Source organism: Pinus tabuliformis, chromosome 1_2 (genome assembly GCF_031772625.1).
Source record: "Pinus tabuliformis cultivar Carrire ecotype Pingquan chromosome 1_2, CPIR1, whole genome shotgun sequence".
Taxonomy (NCBI): Eukaryota; Viridiplantae; Streptophyta; class Pinopsida; order Pinales; family Pinaceae; genus Pinus; species Pinus tabuliformis.
The window spans coordinates 1,355,548,399-1,355,573,420 of NC_142298.1; the positions used below are offsets into that span (position 1 = coordinate 1,355,548,399).

At 40.2% G+C, this 25,022-nt stretch overlaps 1 protein-coding gene across 1 annotated transcript in view; it reads left to right on the forward strand.

The window, feature by feature from the left end:
* LOC149211258 (E2F-associated phosphoprotein) overlaps window positions 1-22,693 on the forward strand; it is a 56,552-nt gene extending 33,859 nt beyond the window's left edge. The window contains exon 3 of the mRNA XM_089396980.1: window positions 22,031-22,693. Within this exon, the coding sequence (XP_089253106.1) occupies window positions 22,031-22,319 (289 nt within the window). The 3' untranslated portion in view covers window positions 22,320-22,693. The remainder of the gene's footprint in view (window positions 1-22,030) is intronic.
* The last annotated feature ends 2,329 nt before the right edge of the window (window positions 22,694-25,022 follow it).

The following is a 25,022-nucleotide window of genomic DNA, read 5'->3' on the forward strand; positions in this document are numbered from 1 at the left end:
CCATACATTTTCCACCATGCATCTACAACAAAATTACAAATAAAATTTTAAATAAACATAAGAAAAAAATGAAATTTGAAAGTTGAAGCAAAGTATGAAGTTATGAACTTGAAGAGACAATGAAATTTGAAACAAACTAAAAAATACCTAGCATTTTAGTCGTCTTATCAGTCATAGCCATGTCAAAGCCAAATGTGCCACTTGCCATCCTGTATGTCTCAATTTCTTTGGAGATTTCTGTATTTTCTGCTGAAGATCGCACCATCCTCTGAACATAGGTTAAGAATCCATTCATGTTCTCAGCATCAAATACGAACCCACATGGGTAAGAAAATGTGGGGTTCAGGTAGATCGCTACAGCATGAATGGGATGATGGAGTGTGTTGTTCCATCGTTCATCAATCACTTCCCATAGAAGGAGTTGTTTCTGAAACCCCTCATCTCCCTTATCATCATAGTAGGCCCGAATAGATTCTTTGGCCCTATCCATGGCCTCATACAAATAGCCCATTGCGGGCTTGTCACCATCAACTAATCGAAGAACCTTTACCAAAGGTTCAGTAACAGTGCACACCTCTTGCACTCCTGCGCAAAAGTCTTCCTGGTATGAAACTAATCTGCATATGGCCTCTCCCTCCGGTTTGTGGCTCATTGTCAAAGCACGACACTCCTCTGAAAGAAACATTCTCTTCACATCCCACATAGAATTCAAGAGGGATTGAAGAGATATGAAACTAGTGGCAAACCGTGTAATGGCAGGGCGCACCAACTCCTTGTTGTTGGTGAATTTTCTCATCAAGCTAAGCACAAATGTATGATTATATATAAATTTTGTAATGCTTTTTGGTGAGTCAACAATATCTTTGACAAAGGAAATTTTTCCTATGTCCTCCAACATCAAATCAATACAATATGCAACTCAAGGTGTCCAAAATAAAGTAGGATGCCTCTCCATAAGCATCTTGCCAGCAGCAATATAATTTGCAGGATTGTCCATTATGACTTGGACAACATGTTCTGCACCCACCTCCAAAATAAACACATCCAGCAAATCACATAAAGTTTTTGCATCTTTGATATGTGAAGATGCATCAATAGATTTCATAAACATTGTCCCCTTGGGACAACTAACCAAGAAGTTTATAAGGGTTCTCCCCTTTTGGTCGGTCCAACCATCTGACATCACAGTGTATCCTATTTGTGCCCATGATGCCCTAAACTCCTCCAATCTTTTGGTGCAGTCAACCTTTTCATTTTGAAGAATCTAACCTCTAAAGTCATCATAAGAAGGGATTTTGTACCTTGGGCCAACAGTTACAATAGCATCAACAACAAGTTGGAAAAATGGATTATTCTTTGCAATGCTGAAAGAAATATCACTCCAAAGGAGAAATTTGGCTAACAACTTGTCAGCTTGTTCTTTTTCAGTTTTTTTAAGCATTGAAGTGATAGATAGTTGTGAACTAGGCGTGGTTCTAGGAACAAAAAATGATGAGGCAGCTACCGGGTTGGTTGTAGATATTGATGCTGAAGTAGAACCAGTGCCACTTCCTTGTTCACCTGAGCCTAACACCCTCTTTGCTAGTTGCTTCTTCATTTCTGCTTTGGCCTCTCTATCGTGCTCTAAATCTTCCAATGATCTCATGGCTCTTCGGATGATTTCCGGATTTGTATTTGTGCAAGGCCCTACATCAAATCCAGGGATTTGTGCAAGGTGATACTTCAATCTATAAACCCCCCTGACATATGATGCCCACACAACTTGCAACTCAAGTTTATTCTATCAAACCCTCCATTAGGTTCACCAAATTCCCACAGAGGGTCCAATTTCTTTGGCATGTTTGTAACTTGGTTGAACTCTTGACTCTTGAGTTTTAAATTTGTAAGATGAAGTTTGAACTTTGAACTTTGAAGTTGAATGGTGAACCTATGGCAAAATAAGGATTGCAAGTTACAAAAATTAAAAAAAATTACATATATGAATAACATGACAAAACACATTGAATTTTTGACAATTTAACAAACAAAAACACCATTAAATCAATTCAACAATATTTGATAAACAATGGGTTATCCAAACCCAACCAAAAACAAAAAAACCAAAACAAAACACATAAATTTGGTGCCCATACCTGTTTCTCAGAGAAAATTGATCCTCTCCTTCTCAGCTTTCAATCCACCAGGGTTTTTGAGTCGTTTTCTCCTCCAATCAGCACCCAATCGACCAAGGTTTTTCTCCTAGGTCACTCCCAATCCACCGTTGCCACTGTCTGTAGAAATGAATCAAAAAAATATCATTTTTTGGTGTTATAAACCCGCTGTTTGCCGACTCGATGATAAAAACGCTATCGAATCGCGATAAAAATCGGGCGATAATATTGTTGTTTTACAAAAATCGCGATAAAATCGCGATTTTCGCATCACTGCAACCATGTCTTTAATATGCCGCAACATGCTATCCATCTGCGCACAAACCTCCCTAATTATAATATGCAAACTTGATCATGTAATAAATTGGTTTGGTGAATTGCAAAACATATTTAACCTGTGACCAAAAGTAACTGTCAAGAATAGTGTCCTTGACTCTATTAGCACCATCTTTATTAGTGTTTATCTCATTCCATGAATCACATGTCACCGTAGTAGTTAATGCTTGGCTCACCTTTTCTTGCCGCTTAAAGGTGAGGTAATAGTTTTTGATAGTTTAAGCAACTACAACTTGGAGAAAATGCCAAAAAAGTAGTTGACCCTTTATGCCCTGTGACATATTTAATGAGTTGCTTCCCTTTCTTGTAAAGTTAATTAACGTTGATTTTTAATGTACCTTGGACAAGTGGTTTCCCATGGGTTAGTCTCTACTTAGGGAAAAGTGTCCAAAATAATTCTTTTCCTAAGTGTGACTTTATAAAGTGAAAGTGACTTTATAAGTGGTAAAGTCAACGTTAAATTATAAAGTGAAAAGTGACTTTAGACATAAAGTACAATGTGGGTACTTTATTTAATGGGTGAGTTAAAAAATAGAAAGTGAGAATTAAATGCACATTTATTCCATCCCTTGATCTAAATAAATCTGAGCCATTAGATCTTAGGTTTTCCCAAAAGTCATTTAGGAAAACAAAGGGGGGAAAAGAAAAGAAAGACTACATTCATTCTTCATGAGCAGATTGAAGAAAAGTTTTAAGGAGAAATTTGTTGCAGCAAGTTGAAAGAGTGATTTCTAGGCAACGCTGGGCATGGAAATCAAAGCATAGAAGACAACAAAAGGTATAGTACGAACAACATTGAATGCTGTGAGATGCACGTTGTTTGAGAGAAGTTTTTGAATTTCTTTTTTGTGAAAAAAGCTGTGTAGTCCATACAACGGTACAGAAATCCGGACAGTTAGTACAAAGCTCGTACAATACAGTTCGTACAATTGTATTCGTACACTACATATTTTCAACTTCAAGCGGGCATGAAAATCAAGGCAAAGTGGGCACGGTTTTGAAGGAGTTTTGGGTTGAAGAGATAAGTTGTATTTTGTTGTTTTGTTTTGTCTGCAAATGTATTTTTCCTGAACTTGAAAGATAAATAAATTTGAAGAGTTCTCTAACAGGTTTTCCCCAGAGAAGATTGAAGGGGTTTTGCCTGGGTCTAAGTTGACCAAAAATCTGTGTATTTTTATGTGTGTTGCTGGTCTGGTTATGTCCATATTTATTTTCAGCGTGTGTTGACAGTCCCATGTGTTTTAATATGAAAATTTCATTTCCAGAATTCTATATGTTGAATGTATGTTTATGGGAAAAGGCATTTAACTGAATGGGAGTGATAAGGTGAAATTAAAACCGGGTTGGGATTGCAGGAAACTTTTTTTAGTCATCAAATTTCAACATGGTATCAGAGCTACAGGCTGAAAATTGCAGTTTGAACAACAGACAGTAGTTTGGGACAACAAATAGTGGTTTGGACAACAAACTAATATTTTGGGACAGCATGGTGAAATTTCACACATACTGAACTTTTGGGAGAGCAAGGTCGGCTAGAAAGTTCATTTCTCCATTTTCTTGGTTTTGTAAATTTTGGATAGCAGTCATGGCCATGTTCTTAAGGATAGAGGGCAGACTGGATGGGATATCCAACTATGCTGTTTGGAAGGACATAATTCAGATGGTGTTTGAGGAGGTAGCAGTTTGGGACATAATGCGGCAAGTGGTTGTATCTCCTACTGCTGTAGATGAATTTGCTGAAGTCACAAAAAATAATGCAAAGGAAAAAATGATTTTGATGGACAGTCTGAAGGATCATGTGGTTTCTTAGGTGAGAGGAAACACATATGCCTATCAGATGTGGACAACTCTAACCACTGTCTATCATAGTGCCAATGAGAGCAGGAAGATGGTACTCAAGAACAATTGAAGAACATCAGGATGACAAAGGTTGAAAGTGTAGTTCATTATCTTGGCAGGGTCAAACAAGTACGTGATGATTTGACTGCTATTGGTGAGGCAGTGGCACCCGCAGAGTTAGTCAGGATAGCTATAGTGGGACTTCCTAAGTCTTGGGAGGTCTTTGGATACGTTGTTACCTCTAGGGAGAATCTTCCCAATTGGGACAATTTCTGGGATGATTGTGTGCAACATGAGATACAAAAGATTGGCAGTGGTGGGGTGATAGCAGATGAGGAGGATGTAGCCTTGACAGCCAGGGGAAAGAACAAAGGGAAGGCCAAGAAAGGGGCCTCATCAGATGGGGCTAAGGGAAAGGAGAAGAAGAAGAAGAAAGATACATATATGTCCAAAGTCAAATGTTGGGCATGTCAGAAGATGGGACACTATGCTGCTACGTGTCCTGAGAGGAAGAACAAGGGGAAGAAGGGTACTGCAGCTTCAACAGAGGTGGAGTAATTTGCTTCACAGTTTGACCAGGACTTTGCATTTATTACTTCTACAACTAGTAGGAGTTCATCATCTGATGTGTGGTACATAGACAATGGGGCTTCCCGCCATATGACGGGTGCACGAGAGTTCTTTTCAGAGCTTGCAGTGAGGGCACTTGATATTGAGATTGTACTAGGAGATGACCGCACTGTGAGAACTGTTGGTGTGGGGATTGTGACCTTTGAGAGGGAGTTGTTGCCTCCTTTGAAGGTCATGAATGTTTTGTATGTTTCAGGGATGAAGAAGAACTTGATTTCAGTGTCTGCTATGGAGGAGAAGGGGTTTGATGTCACTTTCTCACGAGGGCAGGTATTGATGCATCCTAGGGGAGCTTCCATCACTTCGGCCAAAGTGATTGGAGTCCACTTTGGGAAACTATACAGGTTCAGTTTTCAGTCGGCAGGAGCATTGGTGAGTAGCACATCTGGTAGCACTCACACTAGTACCACCAACAATAGATTCTTGTGCGAGTTATGGAGCCGGAGGATGGCACATATGCATCATGGAGCTTTGAGAGTACCGAGGGAGATCACTACTGGAGTTCCTGATTTCAGTGTCGAGCATTATGACGTTTGCAAAGGGTGTGCTTTGGGCAAGTACACCAAGTTCCCATTCCCAGCGAGCGACAACAGATCTACAGGTATACTAGACTTGATTCATACTGATGTTAGTGGCCGTATGTCTCATGTGTCTTTGGGTGGTTATGAGTATTATGTTATATTCATTGATGACTACACTAGGAGGGCTTGGATATATTTCTTGAAGACCAAGGGTGAGGTCTTCAGTCGCTTTAAAGATTTCAAAGCTCTTGTGGAAAAATAGACAGGTAGGAAGATTCGGGTCTTGAGGTCAGACAATGGTGGTGAGTACATCGATGGTGGGTTTTCTGACTTCTATGCATACGAGGGCATTAGGAGAGAGTTCACGGTTCCTTACAACCCCTAGCAGAATGGGGTGTCTGAAAGGAAGAACAGAGCTATTGTTGGGGCTGTTAGAGTGATGATTCATGATCAGGGGTTGCCTTTGTTTTTGTGGGTTGAGGCCTGCAATATTGCTGTTTATCTTTAGAACAAGAGTCCTCAGAGAGTATTGGGGAATATGACTCTGGAGGAGGCTTTCACTGGAAAGAAGCCTCATGTGGCACCTCTTTGTATCTTTGGATGTCTCACATATTCTTATATCCCCAAGGAGTAGAGGACAAAGCTAGAACCCATGGCAGAGAAGGGTATCTTTATGGGTTACAACGAGACTTCGAAGGCCTATCAGATCTTCATTCCTTCTCAACGAGAGTGGTGATTAGGAGGGATGTGAAGTTCGAGGAGGAGAGGGCCTATCAGAGATCACGAGAGTATGATGAGGGAGAGTCATAGAGTTCTCCTCAGCAGGGAGGTTAGGTACAGGGACTCGGGAGTAGGACTTCAGGGTTCTAGATCAACTGGTACACGAGGTACTTCAGTGTCAGTGACATTTGGGGCATCAGTGGCGAGTTCACCGAGCACTTCTTTAGGGAGTCCACTGGTACAGAGTTCACATGGCACTTCAGCTGACACATGCGTAGGTGCCGGTACTGTTTCTTTGAGGACAAGTGTTGGTACAGGCACACCAAGGTTAGTTGGTAGACCTTCAGGTTCACTAGACTGGGGGGCAGAGGATGAGGTTCCATATGGGGAAGCTTCTTCACGGAAGAGGAGGCCCAAGTGGCTTCAAGACACCTTGAAGGAAGCGAAGTCCGTTGGTCCTCCAAAGAGGGTGAACAGGGAGAGTGTGCCACTTGAGTGGTTTTGCAGTTATGTAGCGAAGGCTATCAGCATTGTTGACTCTGAGCCTACTAGCTATGAGGAGGCTGCCAGCCAGGAGGTATGGAGAGAGGCTATGGTGGAGGAGTATGCCTCTAATATTAAGAACAATGTCTGGGAAGTGGTGCCTAGGCCTGAGGGCAAGTCAGTTGTGACTTCTAGGTGGCTCTACAAGATCACGCATGCTGCGGATGCCAGCATTGAGAAGTTCAAGGCGAGGTTTGTGGTTAGAGGGTTCTCACAGATAGAGGGAGTAGACTATGATGAGACCTTTGCTCCCATAGCTCGGTACACTTCTATCCGGTCCCTTATTTCTATTGCTACAAAAATGGGTTGGCAGAGCCATTAGATGGATGTGAAGACCACATTTCTGAACGAAGTTTATAGAGGAGGAGGTGTATGTTGAGTAGCCACAGGGCTTTGAGGTACTTGGGTGGGAGACCCATGTATGCCAGTTGAGGCAAGCACTCTACGACTTAAGCAAGCTCCAAGAGCTTGGTATTCGAGGATTGATACTTACTTGCAGTAGATGGGTTTCACGAAGAGTGATGCAGATCCAAACCTATACTACATTGTTGTAGGGGATGATCCACTCATTCTTGTGTTGTATGTTGGTGACTTGTTCATCACTAGGGCAGAGAGACTAATAAGTGGTTGCAAGAAGGATCTTGCTATGGAGTTTGAGATGAAGGACATTGGGTATGCATTACTTTTTGGGGCTTGAGGTGTGGCAGAAGGAGGGGCATATCTTTCTAGGGCAGGGGTAGTATGCTTTGGATGTGTTGAGCAAATTTCACATGGAAGACTATAGACCCATGTCTACACCTATGATCACCAACTGGAAGAAGCTTCATGCTTCAGATTCTAGTTTGGTGGATCCTACATTATATAGGTAGCTTATTGGGTCCTTGATGTATCTGGTCAACGCTAGGCTAGATATATGCTTTGCAGTGAACACACTTAGCCAGTTCATGGTTGAGCCCAGGAAGGTGCACTAGGTAGCTGCAAAGCACATTCTTCGCTACGTGCAGGGGGTTGTTGATTATGATCTGGACTATAGGTGGGGAGATGGAGTGAGGTTGGCAAGTTACACAGATTCAGATTGGGCAGGCCGTGCTTCTGATAGGAAAAGCACTTCAGGGTGTTGCTTCGTATTGGATTCGGCAGTTGTGTCGTGGTTCAGTCGAAAGCAAAAGTCAGTTGCTTTGAGCTCTTCTGAGGCTGAGTATATGGATGCTAGTCAGGCTAGTTGTGAGGCCATTTGGCTTCACAAGTTGTTGTATGGCCTATTTGATAAGGAGTTGAGACCGATGGTTATTCACTGTGATAATCAAAGTTGCATTAAACTCACGGAGAATCCAGTGTTTCATGACAGGTCGAAACACATCAACATCAGATATCATTTCATCAGGGACTATGTTCAGAAGGGGGCAGTGAAGTTGGAGTATATATCAACAGATGAGTAGGTGGCCGATGTTCTCACGAAGTCCTTGCCAAGAGGAAAGCATGTATTCTAATAAAGGTGTATTCTAATGGAGTTGTCGGGTCCGCATATTATATCGCAATTGGCATTTTGAATGGAACATGATTATGCGAACATAATGGTTTGCGATTATGCGATGGATGCGATATTATATTGAGTTGTATTGCAATGGTGCAACGGGTCTGCAATGATATCGCAATCGCAGTTTTCAAGTGTGACATTCCTTTGTGATACATAACTTCCGATGTGGATGCGATATTTCATTAAGGTGTATTATAATGGTCTAGTGGGTCCGCATATTATATCACAATCAACAGATTTGTACGTGACAAGGCTTTAAAGCTAGCGATATGGCGGATGCGATATTTCTTTAGGGCATGTTGTAATGGGACCATCAGGTCCGTAACTCATATCGCAATCGGGGATTTCAGTGTAACAAGGCTTCAATACTTGCGGCACAACGGATGTGATATTGTATTAAGGTGTGTTGTATTTGAGTGATCGGGTCTGCAATGCTTATTGCAATCGGGGGTTTTGAGTAGTGTTACATAACTTAATATAATAGAACCGCCAATAAAGTTCCTCTGGTGATACTGTTAACTCCTCGTGGCTCTTCCTCTTGGGTATATGCGTTTTAAAGGGTTTCCAACGACTTCTTCCTCTTACTCTTGGGTTCTCGCTCCTGTGACTTCTCTGTGATTTCTTCTCACTCTTCTGCTCTTCTGATAGCTCTTCTTCCGATGATGTGTTCTTCTTTGCTCCTCTGATATCATTGTTGCTCCTGTGGCTTATCTTCCTGTGACCTCCGATAACTCTTCTTTGACTGCTCTTGTTCTTGACTTCAATGGCTTCCTTGATGGCTTTCCTCCTTGGCTTCTTGCTCTTGTTGCTTCATGGATCTGCTTCTCCTTGGCTTCACATCATCATTTGGTATCCCAAAATATTGCCATATTGACATCAATGACAATCTAGATCAACAATCTCCCCCTTTGTCATTGGTGGCAATATTCTTCTTCTCTCCCCCTTTGACATCAATGGCAAAGGAGTGCACAAGGACTCCCCTTATCGAACTGCTCCCCCTGTCAAACTGCTCCCCTTGTCATGCGGCATCTTAAGAATCGGTTTAGTGTGATGCTAAAGCAATAACCCCCATCTTTTGATGGAGATGTTCAAATGCTTCTCAAGGAAGAGGTTTGGTGAAAATATCTGCAATTTGTTCCTTATTATTGATATATTCCAACTTGATGTTTTGTTCAGCCACGGAGAAAATGATACTTGATTGGTATATGTTTGCTCTTTGAGTGCATCACTGGATTTTTACTGAGATTGATGGCACTTGTGTTGTCACAATAGATGGTCATTGGCTGTTTAGTTTCTATGTTGACATCCTTCAAGGCTTCCTTCATCCATAGTATTTGTGTACAACAGTTAGATGCGGCTATATATTCGGCTTTAGTTGTAGAGAGAGATATAGATGATTGTTTTTTGCTGAGCCAAGATACCAGGTGATCTCCCATAAAGCATGCATTTCCACTGGTGCTTTTACGATCATCCATGCTTCCAGCCCAATTAGCGTCAGTATAAGCTGTCACTGTAGTATTTGTGCTTTTGGGATACCAAAGACCAAAGTCAGGTGTTCATTTCAAGCATATGAGAATTCTTTTCATAGCCAACATGTGGGATTAATTAGGAGCTGATTGAAATCTTCCCACCATTCCCATTGCTTGCATAATGTCAGGCCTTGTAGCAGTTAAGTATAAGAGAGCTCCAATTATTGACCTGTAAAGAGTTGCATCTACCAGGGGGGATTCATCATCTTTGCTTAATTTGCAGTTTGTGGTCATCGGTGTGCTCATAGGTGCACATTCGTCCATTCCATATCTTTTAAGCATGTCTTTGAGATATTTTGTTTGAGAGATAAACATGCCTGCTGTGGTTTGCGATACTTGTAGTCCAAGGAAGTAGGATAGCTCACCAATCATTGACATTTCGAATTCTTTTGACATATTTTGAGCAAACTCATGGTTCATTTCATCATTATTGCTAGCAAATACAGATCATCAACATTTACAAGGGTGATTAGTAATTTATCCTCATCCATCTTCATGTAGAGATTACTTCCTACCACCCCCTTTTTGAAGTTTTGTTGTTGTAGATAGTGATCCAATTTTGGAGAACAATGTAGGGCATGCAGCGAAGTGTCAGTTGGCCATGTTTGCGCAGTTTTGGTGAATAGTGCAAAGCAAGGCAATAAAGGACCTGCTAGACATGACTGTGCAGTTTTCAAGAGCAAGGCATGACAGGGCTGCAAGGGACATGCTGGGCATGACTGCACAATTTTGGAGAACAGTGCAGGATAGGCAGTAGAGGGTCTGCTAGACCTGTCTATGCGGTTTCTGAAGGCAGTGCAGAGCAAGACAATAGAGGACCAATTGGACATGTTTGCGCAGTTTTGGAGATCAGTAGGATAGGCAGTAGGAGGCCTGTTGGACATGTTTGCGCTGTTTCTGAAGGTAGTGCAGAGCAAGACAAATGAGGACCGACAAGACATGTCTGCGCAATTTTGGAGATCAGTGTAGACCTAGGTCTTGGTGCAGTGCAGGGTTCTGACAGACTAGAAGGAGGCTTGATGACTGTGCTTGAGAAATGCGCAGTTCAGTTTGGACATGGAGGCAGTTTCTGCGCAGTTCTGGGAGGCAGACAGGCTGCTCACCTCTGGGATTGCGCAGTGCAACTGACCTGGAGGACAACCTCAAGCACTGCGCAGTTCCGGGCAGCAGAGCAAGGTCACTGAGGGTTGAGACTATGCAGTGCAGCTTAGTTGAGATCCGGTGGAAGAGGGTTGTCTGGTTGGACAGATTTTCAGGAAAATGGCTAAGTGTTGAAAGCAAGTGAACTTGTGCAGACTTGACATTGTGATCATACACTTAACATACTTCGACGATGAGACAACACAGACCACCAGTACAACAAGACAAAACATGCCCTCGATGAGACTGTCTTAGAGCTGAAAGCGACAAGCATGACACTTGAGATAGACCTTTGGACGATCGTGACGACACTTGCACGATAGTGCTTACAACTTTGTGTGTGAGTACGACAGATGTTTACATAGTGAAGACAACTGAAACACACAAAGACAAACCTTCAAACTCACCATAACAAGATTGCAAGCATGACAAAGCAATCAATATGCCAAAAGATGACTGTTGGTCAAACAAGAAAAAGGGTGAAAAGACTTCACAAGAGCTCATGGGGTGAGCTCGAGTGTTTGCAACCATCAAAGGAGAAGCCAAGGAAGGCTCCGAAATTTGGATGTAAGTCAAAATTTTGGAGGGTGTTGCAGCCGCTACAATAGGTCCCAGTCAGGGACATGGGGAGAAGAAGAAGGACCTATCTAAGGTCAAGTGTTTCAAGGGTGACGAGTTTGGCGACTACAGTACTTAGTGTCCTCTCAGGAAGAAGGACATGCAGAAGAAGTAGGACCAAGTGGCGATATCTGTAGAGATAGACAAGTTGTCCTCCAGGTTGGAGGAAAATTTCTCCATGATTGCAATTATACCACCAGGAGTGAGGTGGGGCGATATGGAGCTATAGTCCCAGAGTTGTGCAGAGGTTGGGTAGGGTCCATGGAGTTGTCCTCCTCATGTATCACTACCTTGCTACAGGGGGACATAGCATGTGGCTAGTCTCGAAAGAATGTGAGAAAATGTGGATTTTGATGACCACCCTTGGTAGATCAGTGCCTTAATCTTTGGGAGAATGGATTCTATGTTGAGTAAGAGTAGGATTTCTTGGTTCCTAGTGAAGGAGGCCTCAAGGTCACTTCGTTTGCCTTCTAGGTCAAGAAGAAGCAACCCTGCAACTTTTATACTTCGATGTGCAAGAGAAATGGCTTGTCAAGGTCAAATTTTACCCCTAGTTGATTTCGCTCCCAATACATGGCCCATATATTGAAGGAAATGCTATAATAGAGACAAATTATACAATATTAAGCGGTAAATGCATGTAGCAGTTATGCACTAGAACGATGAAAATCCTAGTCCAACATATATGACAAAAGCAAACAAGAATAACATCAAAAACAGGTACGTACATATAATAGAGTATATCCAGCCATTCACAATTGACAACAAAGAAGCTCCAAGAGAAGATGGACCAATATCCATACATCAAAACTCATCCATAAATCTCCAATTCATCCTTAGAAAAAGTGCGAAAATCTCAAGAGAGATAAGAGATCCAAAACCAAAGTGATGATGAGAAATGAACTCATCTCTCTCCTCTTTATAGACAACTTAGGAGTTTGAATTAGCCTCTTTGGCCTACATAAGCCCCAAAAATAAAATAATGTGCTAATAATACAACTTTTGGTGACAAGCCCACCAAACTAGCTCTTAAAAGAAAAAATAAGCCTCTCAAGAGGTCAAATACTAATCTATGCATGTCGTAGGGCCCTCTAAGAGGCCTAATGAGGTCCATGGGTGCCACAATGAAGAATAGGACCCTCAAAAGTAGCGGGCAAGGGGTTGGCCCCTTGTAAAAACTTGTGGTGCTCCAAATGACATGTGGGGGCACACAAGTGTCCTCATGGGTCTCCAAACAAATCGAAGATGCTTGTAGATCGCCTATAAGGGCTAGGATGATGGTGTAGGTGATGCCACATCATCGTGAAAGTCCTGGATCATCTGCCAAGTGTATAGTGTAGATTTGGGGCCAGCTGAGGATGATGGATTAGGTGCATCCTCCTCGTCTAATAAGTGAACCACAAGCAATCTCTGAATGGTTGTGGGGATCCATGGAGTGCAATCCGCTGCTATGGAGGCCCATGGCTCTCAACGCTCACCCTACATGTGCCAATGTAGCCCTCTAGAGGATTAGGACTTTGTGTAGGGAGACCAACCCCAAATGTAAACCATCTGCAATCCTACATAAGATCCAATGCGTCCCCTAACCTTTGAGTACAACAAGTCATTAGAGAAATTGAGTAAATGAGCTTACCTAACCATGGACCATAGGTGGGGACTTCATAATGGCCTGCCCTTCCATAATGGGCTTCGGGATGTGCCAATGTCTCCTAAACTCCAAATGGGGTTAACCGTTAACCAAGTGCCCTATTAGGTGGTTTCTACTTCTAAAGGGGATAATATAGGCAAGGTACATCCTTCAATGGACCACAGGTGGGGACTTCATAATGGCCTACCCTTCCATAATGGGCTTCGGGATGTACCATTGTCTCCTAAACTCCAAACGGGGTTAACTGTTAACCATGTGCCCTATTAGGTGGTTTCTACTTCTAAAGGGGATAATATAGTCAAGGTACATCCTTCAAAAGGTGGTGACATGTGGTAGATAGGTGAATGAAGTAGGGAAGGGGCAACCACGGGTCACATGCTAGGGTACAAGGGTAGTTGATAAGAGGGAAGCCCACACTTGGGTTTATAATGTATAGGAGGGAGCAATTGTGGTACATGAGGTGCCCTGACCTTGATTTTTCCACCCTTCTTTTATGTCTTTTGCCTTTTTTAATGTTTTTTTTGATTGACTGCTCAGGGCTCAAGGGGTTAGAGCATGATGTGTAAGATATGGCAGTGGAATCCCCTTTTTAAGGTGGGGTTGTTCATTGCTCACTGGGAGTTGGGACAATCATGGGTTTCTATATGATGAAGAAGGCTCATAAGTCCTATAGGAACCATGGTGATGGCCATAATGATGGGGTATAGCTCATGTATTGGCTTTTGCCCAAGTGCTAAATGTTTTTGTCCCGACCATCTTTTGCAATTTGTGATACTTTTCCTATTAAATGTTGCCATATATGCTTTTAACTTTCTTTTCAGCTGCATCAACCTCCTGGCTTCATTCTAGGCCATGACCCAAGGTGTGGGCAAGGGGAAGGGGCAAGGTGGACCCAATGGAGGGATGTGGACCCAGGTGGGAAAATGTTGAATGGGGCAATAATGGATGGAAAGAGCGTAAAATAAGCGGATAAGGGAGTGGGACCATCCAACCAAAATCAAGGTTTCCCGTGAAATACCATCCCTAGAACCAAATGGTCAATAAAAGAGATCCCACGGGACTAGAATCCAAGGTTAATTCCTAAAAGGGTTCTAGGGGACAAAAGCACAAACCTAACCCATTCTTTCCGCCGAATCCCCCCATTAATCCATGCCCAGAAGTGTCCATGATAAGCAAACTACAATACTCAATTTCAAAATGAGAAGGGATACCTTTAGATTCAGAAAGCCCACCTTCAAACACACGATCAAGGCAGATGGGTGAGGGAACACATGGCTGGCTCAGGTGGCGGAGAAGATGGCACAATGAACTAGTTGGTGGTTGCAAGGGGCTGCTGGCTGCTGACTGAGGACCATCTTGGAGAAAATTTTTCTCCTAGGGATATCCCCCACAAAGTGGTGGGTAATAGGCAGGATGGCTTGGCAACTGATTTAGGCAGAGCGTTTGAGGAACTGCGTTAGGGCGACACGGGGCATGCACAGAGCGTTTGAGGAATTGCATAGGGTGACACAGGGCCTGCGCAAAGCTGGTTGGACGACTACCTTTTCGGAGGTAGTCAAGTGTCGGGATTGCTCGGAGAGAGGGTAATTTCCCTTAGAGAATTTTTTCCAGTATTCCTCTTGGAATCTGGATAGATTCGCTAGTTATGTGATATTTATTGTACTCATAATTTCTCACTGCTGCTTAATAATAAAAACCCTCAGCGGTTGCACCGGTTTTCCTAAGTTGGGCTTTTCCGAGGACCTTACTCCAAAATAACTGTGTCATAATTTTGTATTTGTGTGCCTATATTTTCTCAGTTTCCAATTTATCTACCGCATTAGTTTTATTTGTGAAGATTGCAGTGTAATTAATTTGTTGTTGCTGTAGCAATAAACTGCATAATTAATTTATCAGTTAGAAGAATTAATTCCAGACGCTGTAATAGCATTTCGATAGTGAATATTTCACATGATGCTGTAAATCATTATTGATGCTTATCAATATGGATCCTTTCTTATATGAAGATTTCTGGTTGACATTACATAGAGCAACGCTCCCTGTGCGTTTCGCGACATGTGCTTAACCACCTCTCGTGGATCCGTTAACTCTGGCGATGCATCTGATTACTAACACTTGCAGGTTTTGGTGTAACGACAACTGTGATTCCAACAATTGGTATCAGAGCCAAGTTCTCGAGTTCGAATCACACCCGACTTACGCTGAGGGGAGATTGTTGGACATTGGATAAACCAACGCTTTCTGTGTGTTTCGCGACATGTGCTTAACCACCTCTCGTGGATCTGATAACTCTGGCAATGTGTTCGTTTTACTAACACCTGCGGGCTTTAGTACAACGACAATCGTGATTCCAACAATTTCAACTTGAGAGTATCCTGTTGTGTCATTATGAATACCTCCCTAGTTAAGAGGGAGTGTTGAAAAATGTAACTAGTGTCGATCTTCATAATGCAATAAAATGTAATTTTTATTTGAGTAAAGTCCCATTTGGACTTGTGTAACAAAAAGAAAAGGAATTTTTATTTTGAGTCAAATAGTCAACACAAGACCAAGTCAACCCTCCTTGGACAAGTTGGCCTAAGAAGCAACTATTAGATCCTCGTGGACATGTATATATACGAGTCAAGTCGACCTCTTGGAGACACATTCATTCAACACACAACACATTGATTTCTGTGCCTAATCAAGAAGAAGAGCTGAAGTCAAAGGAGAGATAAGTTTGGGTTTTCTAGCTTGTTTTTGCTCACACGTGTGAAGGGTTTGTGGCATCTCTAAGAAAATTACAGCTCCAAAATTCGTCATTCACTGCAGGTCCGAAAATTCTGTGATTTGACCAGATTTTAGAGCGTTTGACCAATGTTGACTTTGACTTGGTTGGAGGAGACTTGGAGTGTTGATTTAGGTCTTTATGGCAGTATTTGGTCTTGGATATCTCATTTTGATCTGGTTCTATAGGAGAACAATCTTTGGGTTTTCCCCATTGTGGGGTTTTGCCTTAACTTGGAGCCTAATTCTGGGGTTCTTTGTCTCTTTGTGATATTTATGTTTTGCTAATTGCTTGATGAAGAAAACATAAAATTTAATGAGAAGCCAACAAACATTCACGAGTAATTATCAATAAGAGATATAAAGCCTAATCTACTATGTACTTGTTTTCTCAACAAGATCTGGATAAGGTATCAGATTTAAAGGGACCTAGATCATCAGTGGAGGAGGCTCAGACGTCTTATGTTAGGGTCCCACCCTAACCCCCTTATTTATGTAGTAGGATCGAGTCATAGTAAAAAGTCAATAAAGCCCATATTAATAATTGTAAATGGTTAACCTGCATTTAATGACGGGACCACAGTTAGTTGCAAATGGGCCATGGTATTAATAAAAACCATGGTATTGATCCATGGTATTGCATGTATGAGTCATATATAAAGGATAGAGACTCCCTGCGAGGAGCATCATGTCTTATTTTGTAATCGAGCTCTGCTCTATTGGAGGTTGCCCCCTCGAAGAGGCAAGTGAACATTGCTTTCTAAATAATAAAATACTTGCTCTTGTTTCTCACTATTCTATGTTCTGGGTATATTTCTTCGCATATTTGGTATTCTGGTAATCATCTTGTAGGTTAAGAGCATAACATCTTACCATACTTGCATAACAATATTATGACAAATATATGACCGGAGGGACCGTATTTATCAACCGCCATGTCATTCCAAAATTATACAAGAGGAAGGTGGTCTCAGTTCCAATGCAAGAAGATCTTCACACTAGGTCTCGACCTAGTCTCCAAAGCAAAAAGGGGTCAAACTCAGATCTCTGATATACAGATAGGTTTTCGGGCCTGAAATGTCAGTCAATCCCTGCTCAAAGTAACATTCACATTCCTCTAAGTTTTAGTCAACCCAATTCAGACCAGATCATGTTTCTAATCTTACTCAACAGATCTTTAATCTTGGCATATGTCACATGGACAGAGCAGCGAACGCTCACATTCCTTTCTAGGTCTTCGGCCTAGATTCGGTTTTACATAGAAACCTTATTAAGATAGGACAACAACTCTTGCATCATATCTAGGTCTTGGCCTAGATCTCTTCATCAGATCACAGTAAAGCCCAGAAATTACTTGGATGGATCAATCTAGAATTTTGAACCTTCACCATGTCAGAAATTAAGGCCTCCACAAAAATATATTCGTATCCCAGTGACATGAACTGTAGAATCACAGGAGTAGAATTCGGATCAAACATAACTCAGATCATACCCTGAAGTTTTGATCAAGGAGAGGACTTCAGATTGCTCAACAGATTCAGACCTCCTCACAGAGGCATATTTCAGACCTTTCCTCAGAAGAAAACGTGGATATCTTCAAGGACCGGATCAAATATTTAGGAGGAGGATGAAAGACAAACTGCTCTTCAATGATGGTCCTTGAATGCCCCCCCCAGCTCTGATACAATGTTGATTTTATTAAAGCATAATAAGAACAATTTTTCTTACATATAACAACTACAAAGTTCATTATTAACATTAGTTTTCATAAAACATTTTGCATTATTAAGCAGTTAAAACATAAACCATTAAGCATGAAGAGAGCAGTAGAGAAATAACCAAGAAACCATGAGACAAGAGACACAGAAATTAGGCCTGAGGACAGGGCAAAACCCACTAAGGGAAAACCCAAAAATTCTTCCTTATGAGAGAGAGAGAGTTCAAGATACATCAGTACATCAGAAACATAATCAAAGGAGTAGTCGAACCAGTATCCAAGACAGAAAAAAACCCAAACCCTGCTCTTGAAATTTCGGCCCTCCTTTCTCATCCTTTACTTCGCTGGAACAAAGCTCATGTGTAGATAGATTGATGTCTACAAATGATGGAAGAAAGGCTTCTTTGTATAGACTTTTGAGGAGGTTGTGTGGGTGCCTCATGGGTCCTAGCCGACTTGAATTAACATGAGGCTGACTTGAGTATTTTGGAGGGAAAATAATAAATTCAGATTTACAATTTTAATTTTCTTTTTCTTCCTTTATTTTTAATCGATGGAAATGTTGACCATGGCTACAAATTTTCAACAAATTTTTCCTTGTGTAAGTACTAGCACCCACAAGATTAAAAGATTGTTGTTGGTTTATAGATCTGATGGGATCTCCTCGTGAATTCATGTCTTGGTCCTTTGAGATACCCACAAAAATCTCTTGCCAGCCCTTGACCGGTATGGTCTCCCTTTCTCCCTTTGAAGGATGACCTTTGCCAATCATGCTAGTAAATGTGGCTTGTGTACTTGTCGTCTTGCCAATTTTCCCAACTGCATGTCCCTTGTGCTAGCTCTATGATTATACAATTGATTTCTGTATGGTCCATACAACCCCGAATGTTCTTTGGCAACTATGTACAACCACACATGTTGATGTGTCTCCTGCACTTGCACATACAACTTCCTTTGCTGTGCATTGTACAATGGCTGAGCTATTTGGCGGATGAGCTCTTGTGGTTGTGTCCCCTGGCTGCCAACCAATCTTTTTCCAACCCCCATAGCACCCCAATTGCAGACTGGCTTCTTGGTGGCTGGACTGTCCCTTGTGCAAGCCTGCAACTCTGTCTCCTCTGCAGACAATGCTGTTCATTGCTTCCCCACGTCAACCCTTGTCTATTTGCAGTTGTCAGCCAATGGCTAATCTTTGCAGTTGCAACCTTCTCATTGTACGACTCTGCTATCGACTTGTAGACTCTGCTTTCTCCATGGTTGCAGCTAGTGGCAAAAATTTATCTAGCGACTGTCAGGGTTGTTGGCCACTCCCCTTTATTTATTTACTTATTTTTTGCTTTTTAACTTAGTCTTCAGCCATCTCTTCTTTACTCGTGCATATTTTCCTGTTGACTATATTCTGCAGTTGAGACTTCTGCCAACCACCCTTGTTGCATACGGGCTCATATGAAAGATATTTTAAATTTGGCCCTGCAGGTAGCATAGGGCCTAATCCGTATTTTGCCTTTGCTCATGGTCGTGTCCAGTATGCAATAATTTGGAGATCAGTTTATCAGAGGATGAGCTTTGATACCATGTTAATTTTCTAACCCCAACACCTGGTTATTGGTTAATTAATTTTTAGCAGATTAGATCTACTGAATAATAACATGGCTGAGATTTTAGCACATAAAATAAAAACTGGAGTAAGTTTAAGCAACAATCTCACAATCGTATGCATATAAGATTTCTGCCCTTCAAATCAATCCTGCATTCAAATAACTTCAAAACTTATAAGGGCTCTCTTCATGGGATAATGGCCCATTGAGAAAATACATGCAACAATAGCGTGGAACTGATGTCACTGTTCAAACCCTTTATTTGTCCGTTGATCTTGCTTGGCTGATCTGGATCTCCCTTGTTGCACCTTCCTCGAACCTTTCACACTTGAAAATCCTCCACCCAGTCTCTATGATGTCACTCTCACTGTCTTGTGCTTAAGATGTGTGTGCCTTCTCCCTTAGCGTAGGCTTCCTTTTATAAATTTGAGTTGTTGACTGAATCCACAACCCTAATCACCAAAGTAATTTCAGATTGACGATTGAGATTAAATCTAACCTCAGTTGAAATCAATGATTGAGATTCATCTAATTCACTAATGGAATGACCTTTGCATTTCATTAGATTAACTCAATTTATCTTATAAAATTCAATTGCTTTAATAACTAAAGCAATTGCTAAAGTTAGGGGTCAATTTGGTGACTTCCACACTACCAGACACTTTGGCCTATTCAGAAGTACCTGCTTGAGCTACAAACATCAACAAGATCTACTAGGGAGAACCCCCTTGAGATGGAGGAGAGCTGGCCAGAAGTGAAAGGAGGGTTGGTGAGGTGACAATAGCCCGCCCTTGAGTACATAGGGTCTCGCATTTGACCTTTTGGACTTTATCTCAAGAAGTGCAAGATATTGCTGTAACAAGTTGACGAGGGCAAATCATTTGGTCTCTTGTAGCAAATCAAGTTCATAACAATGCACTCTCCAAGAGATGGTAAACATGGAGGAGGATATCTTTTATGGCCAATTTAGAGAGGCAACAAAGCATGACATTTGGCAATTTCCTCCATGGGTTTGTGTCAAGAAGGTCCTCTTGAAGTCACAACTTGAGCTGTTTCCATTATTGATCTCTCTGACATGCATTTTCATGTTGCCATTGTTGATTTTTCTACAATAAACACACTAGAAAATTTTGTTTTCGGATTTGATAATTACCTCTAATGATCTTCAATTAATTCCTTTTATACCATTGATATCATTAAGCAATTATACACACAAGATCTCAACAGTAATGCAGCAAAAACAGTAGAAATGATAAATATCATAAAGAGACAGCCATGCACAATAGAGACAAACAAATTTTCCGTGGGAAATCCAAACTTGGGAGAAAACACAACAACTCTTTTTCTAGGAGAAATTCTTCTTCAACAAGGTTTAAATAAAATGCCTAAAAATCTAGTGCCAAAAACAAGTCCAAACTTTAGTCCTTTCATCCTTTTTCTGCTCCCGCAAGTGTCTTCTATAGAAGAGAGATGATTGTGAGTGTGATCAAAATGAAGTGTCACATTATGTATATATATACAAGTCGAATGGGTGCATTTACCCCAAGGGACACACCTTTTCATGGTGGGGCTGACTTGTCCCCTTTGAGCCTACATGAAACCCAAAAATAAAATTTATTTTATTTGAATTTCATAAATTTTCTAGGCTGACTTAGGAGACCTCTTGGCATGTGGGAATACCTCCTGATGCTACACAAAAATCGATAGTTACAAGCCTTTTTCTCAAATTTGTTACTGGGCTGTGGGTACCAAAGGATAATCACCAATTGTTTTCCTTCCTTTCACATGTTTTTTATGGGAACCTTGGAAATTTTGCTATTAATGTTTCCCTTTAAGGTTTTAGCAAGTATTGGCTTTGAAAAATATTTTAGGAATGGAGCTTTTGATTTTCATGAAAGATGTGGTTTTGACAAGTGGTGGACAAAACCATGGATGAAGAGGGGAATCCACATATGGTCCTGCAACATAGCTGCAAACTGTTATTTGGCGTTAACTGGTATCTTTGTAGGTTGCTGGATTTACATTTAGTCATTTTTGCAAAATGTCAAACATAGTCATGGAAAGAGGGGGATCTATTAGCCAATGTTGCATAATTCACATCAGTATGAAACGTTTAATAGTATGGTTCGATTCTGTAAAACAATCAATCTAGAACAAATAAATTGCTTGGGGACGTCACAAGAAAGGTTTTGACTTTTGACTGAGTTAGCTGGCAATAACTCGGATTGCTGGAAGGACATAATTGTTTGGGACTTCTGTTGTGATTACCAATATAATTAAGTTTGAAATAATGAATTTGGGCATTGTTGCAGTAAAGAAACATTTTAGATATGCTTTTCTTGTGTGTAAAATCTTTGTTTTTTGTTTCCTGCTCATTCTTTGCAAAAACATACAAGTAGAGTTGTCTAATTGTAGCTCTGGTGCTGTTTTCAACTTTTTCACCATTGGCATTATGCCACTAATGAACACTGATATATGCTTTCTGTCCCTCTCTTGGTTTGAGAGGCCTCTTTAACGAAATTTCCTCTTTAAAATTCTGTATTTGTGGTCTGCAAACATTTTAAATTTAGTGGATTTACATGAAATCCAAATTTAATGGATGGAGAGAACACTACTACTAAGTTTTAGTTCAAGTGAAAATACCAATTTTTAGACAGGTTAGAGTTGGATATTGGTTTCAGTCCTGGTACATTGTCTCATTCATATAATGTTTCTATTCTCTGGACTTCGTGGTGCAGACATGAAATATATGTAACCCAGTACCGGGCCATGTTTGTTATGAACTGTAAAGTTGTGGAAAACCAGAGATTACGAAGGCCTGCAGAAAGCATGAGGCAGAAAAAAGATTGTAAGAAACGAAGCAATCAATACAACAGAAATTGTAACAGCTTGCCTGAAGATGCAAATGAAAAATTAAGAGATGAAGTTTTCAAGCCAGTTTGTTGTTCTGTTTGTGAGACGGAGGTTGCAGTACTCGATGAAAATGAGATTTATCATTTTTACAATGTCATGCCAAGTCATGCTTAGTTCACAACAGCACTGATGTAGTTGAATTATCAATCCTTAATCAATGCCTTATCGATCTTTTCAGGTTCCGTGGGCCCTGTAAAGTATTGCAAGTTGATGTCTTCATTAAGTTAACATAAAATAACAGGAACTCAGGCAGCGTCATTTTGCATTCCTACATAGCATAAAGAAAAATGCTTCTTCAGTCCTAAATTTTAAGTTCAACGTACGACTCTTGGATGTAAAAGTGATTTCTTGTAATCATCATATGCTTTTCAATCCTGATGCATTTCTTCAACCAGAAGCCATGCATAATTCACAACAGCATTAATGTAGTTGACTTACCAATCCTTAATCAATGCCTTAAATATGATCTTTTGAGGTTTTTTGGTCCACGTAAAGTACTGGAAATTGATGTCTTCGTTTTGCCAATAAAAGATAATGAGAATTCAGGAGCATCATTTTGCATTCTAATGCAGCATAGAGAAATGCTTCTTCAATCCTAAATTTTTCAAGGTCACTTTATGTGATGTCCCAGATTTTGGCTTTCAACATCTGAACTAAATTATGCCTTTTCTTGTTATTTCTTTGCTTGCTATTTGTTGACTTAGTTACAGCGATACAACTATTATGATGAAGACATGCGGACTTATTAAAAAGTTTATTTGTATATGTGAATTTAATGTATAAATTTCAATGTTATGTTATTAAGGATGATAGTGATACGATTTCCTTTTAAGCATGCAAATGTAAAAAGGAAGTTATGGTAAGTCAATACCAATTTGATATATATTGCGAATGGGTAATGGATGTGATGTGCAGGATAAATATAACATAATTTTTTAAAAATTAAATGTGACAATCTGGAACATTATGGAACATTATTAATAGCATGAAAATGGTTATATGGTTATGCATGATTATATCCTTTGGTAAGCTAACCTATAGGTTAATGGGCCAAGCTATATCCAAATAACTATAACACTGAGGTAACAATGATGTCATGGTCATCGCAAGTGTAATGGTATGCTATCAAGTATTATTTTGACATCGCAAGTGTAATGGTATGCTATTAAGTATTATTTTATGATTTAATTATTGGTTTAAAAATGAGACACAACACAAGAATAATAGAAAAGATTAGCTATCTCAACTATATATTCTTCCTAATGATATCAATGTATAGTGCATGGATGCATCACCTTTAAATGTAGATAATGACGACTCATCAATAAGTAAGTATAACAATTCATACAATAGGTGATGTAGAACTCTGTGATGTATAGGGATTGTATAGTGCATAAATTGGTATAACTTGATTTTCAATCTGAAACATCTCAATCGAGCTTTGATGAAGATTTGCTTGGAAAACCACCAAATCTGGATGATGGAAAATTATGTAATATGGAAAATCCAATTGTTGGATATATGCGTTCCATCATCTGTAATTTTTTCACTAATATGAATTTCAATGTTTGATGAGAATGAATTATGAGAAATGAATTTAGATTTAAGTGACATTTACTTGAAAATGCCAAGTGACTTAATCAAATGTTACAATAATAAGTTTAATGGTCATTCAAGGGAACAGAAAATGTCCATTTATTTCCTAATCCTAGTAACCTAGCCAAAATTAAATATTTCCAATGTTACTATCACACTCCAACAAATATTTCTTCCCTTTATATCATTCTTTATTCAAATAAATTCCGAACTTAACAAGGGCTCCCTACTAGGATAATGGCCCTTTGATGAAAATACATACAACAACAAACCTGGAGTTGATCCAACTGATCAAACCTTAGATTTGTCCTTCGATCTTGCTTCACCACTCTAGATATTTTTTGCTGCCACTTTCATCTTCCTCCACACAACCACGGAGATCTCACTTTCACTGTTGTGTTGAAGATTTGTTGCATGTTTTTGCCCTTAGTCTAGCCTTTTATAAGTTTGAGTTATTGTTTGAATCTACAACCCTAATCTCCAAAGTGATTGATAGTTGAGATTACATTTCAACATTGTTTGCAATTAACAATTGAAATTCATTTAATTCACTAATGGAAATAACCCTTGCATTTCATTAGATTAACTCATTTTATCTTATAAATGGCAATTACTTTAACTATTAAAGCAATTACTAAGGTTAGAGGTCAATTAAGCAACTTCCACATGCCCAAACATTTAGAGTGTAAAAGTACTTGCTTGAGCGATAAGCATTAACACTCCTTGATGCAGGGGCATCTGTAAAATATGATTGACCTCAATGAGTGGGTTTGTTAGGTTAGAATTGGTTTGGATTGCTATGTAATTTATTAGATTTAGCTAATTGTTGTGATTTGTTTACTATTCCAAAAATGGTCCATCCGATCTTGTCTTTATGGATCTAAAGAGACATGTGATGTATTCTTTGTTATTTGCTTGAATCAATGGAAATAATAAGTATGTGAAGTGTGGTAAGAGTGATTTTCCAGACAAATCTTAAAGCAGTGCTACTACAATCTCTATTTTCATTCTTTAATCGCATACATATATAATATAAATATTGCATGTCTCTGTGTATGTCCAGGCTTTGTTTGAATTTTTGCAACTAGAGATAGAGGTAGGTTGGATCATCACTTAACACTTGTGCAAAGTCTGCAGAAATGGCGGAGGAGAGGCAACAATAATAACCAAAACCGAGTTGAAATATAGAGGCATATCATCCAACACTTAGTTTTTTTAAGT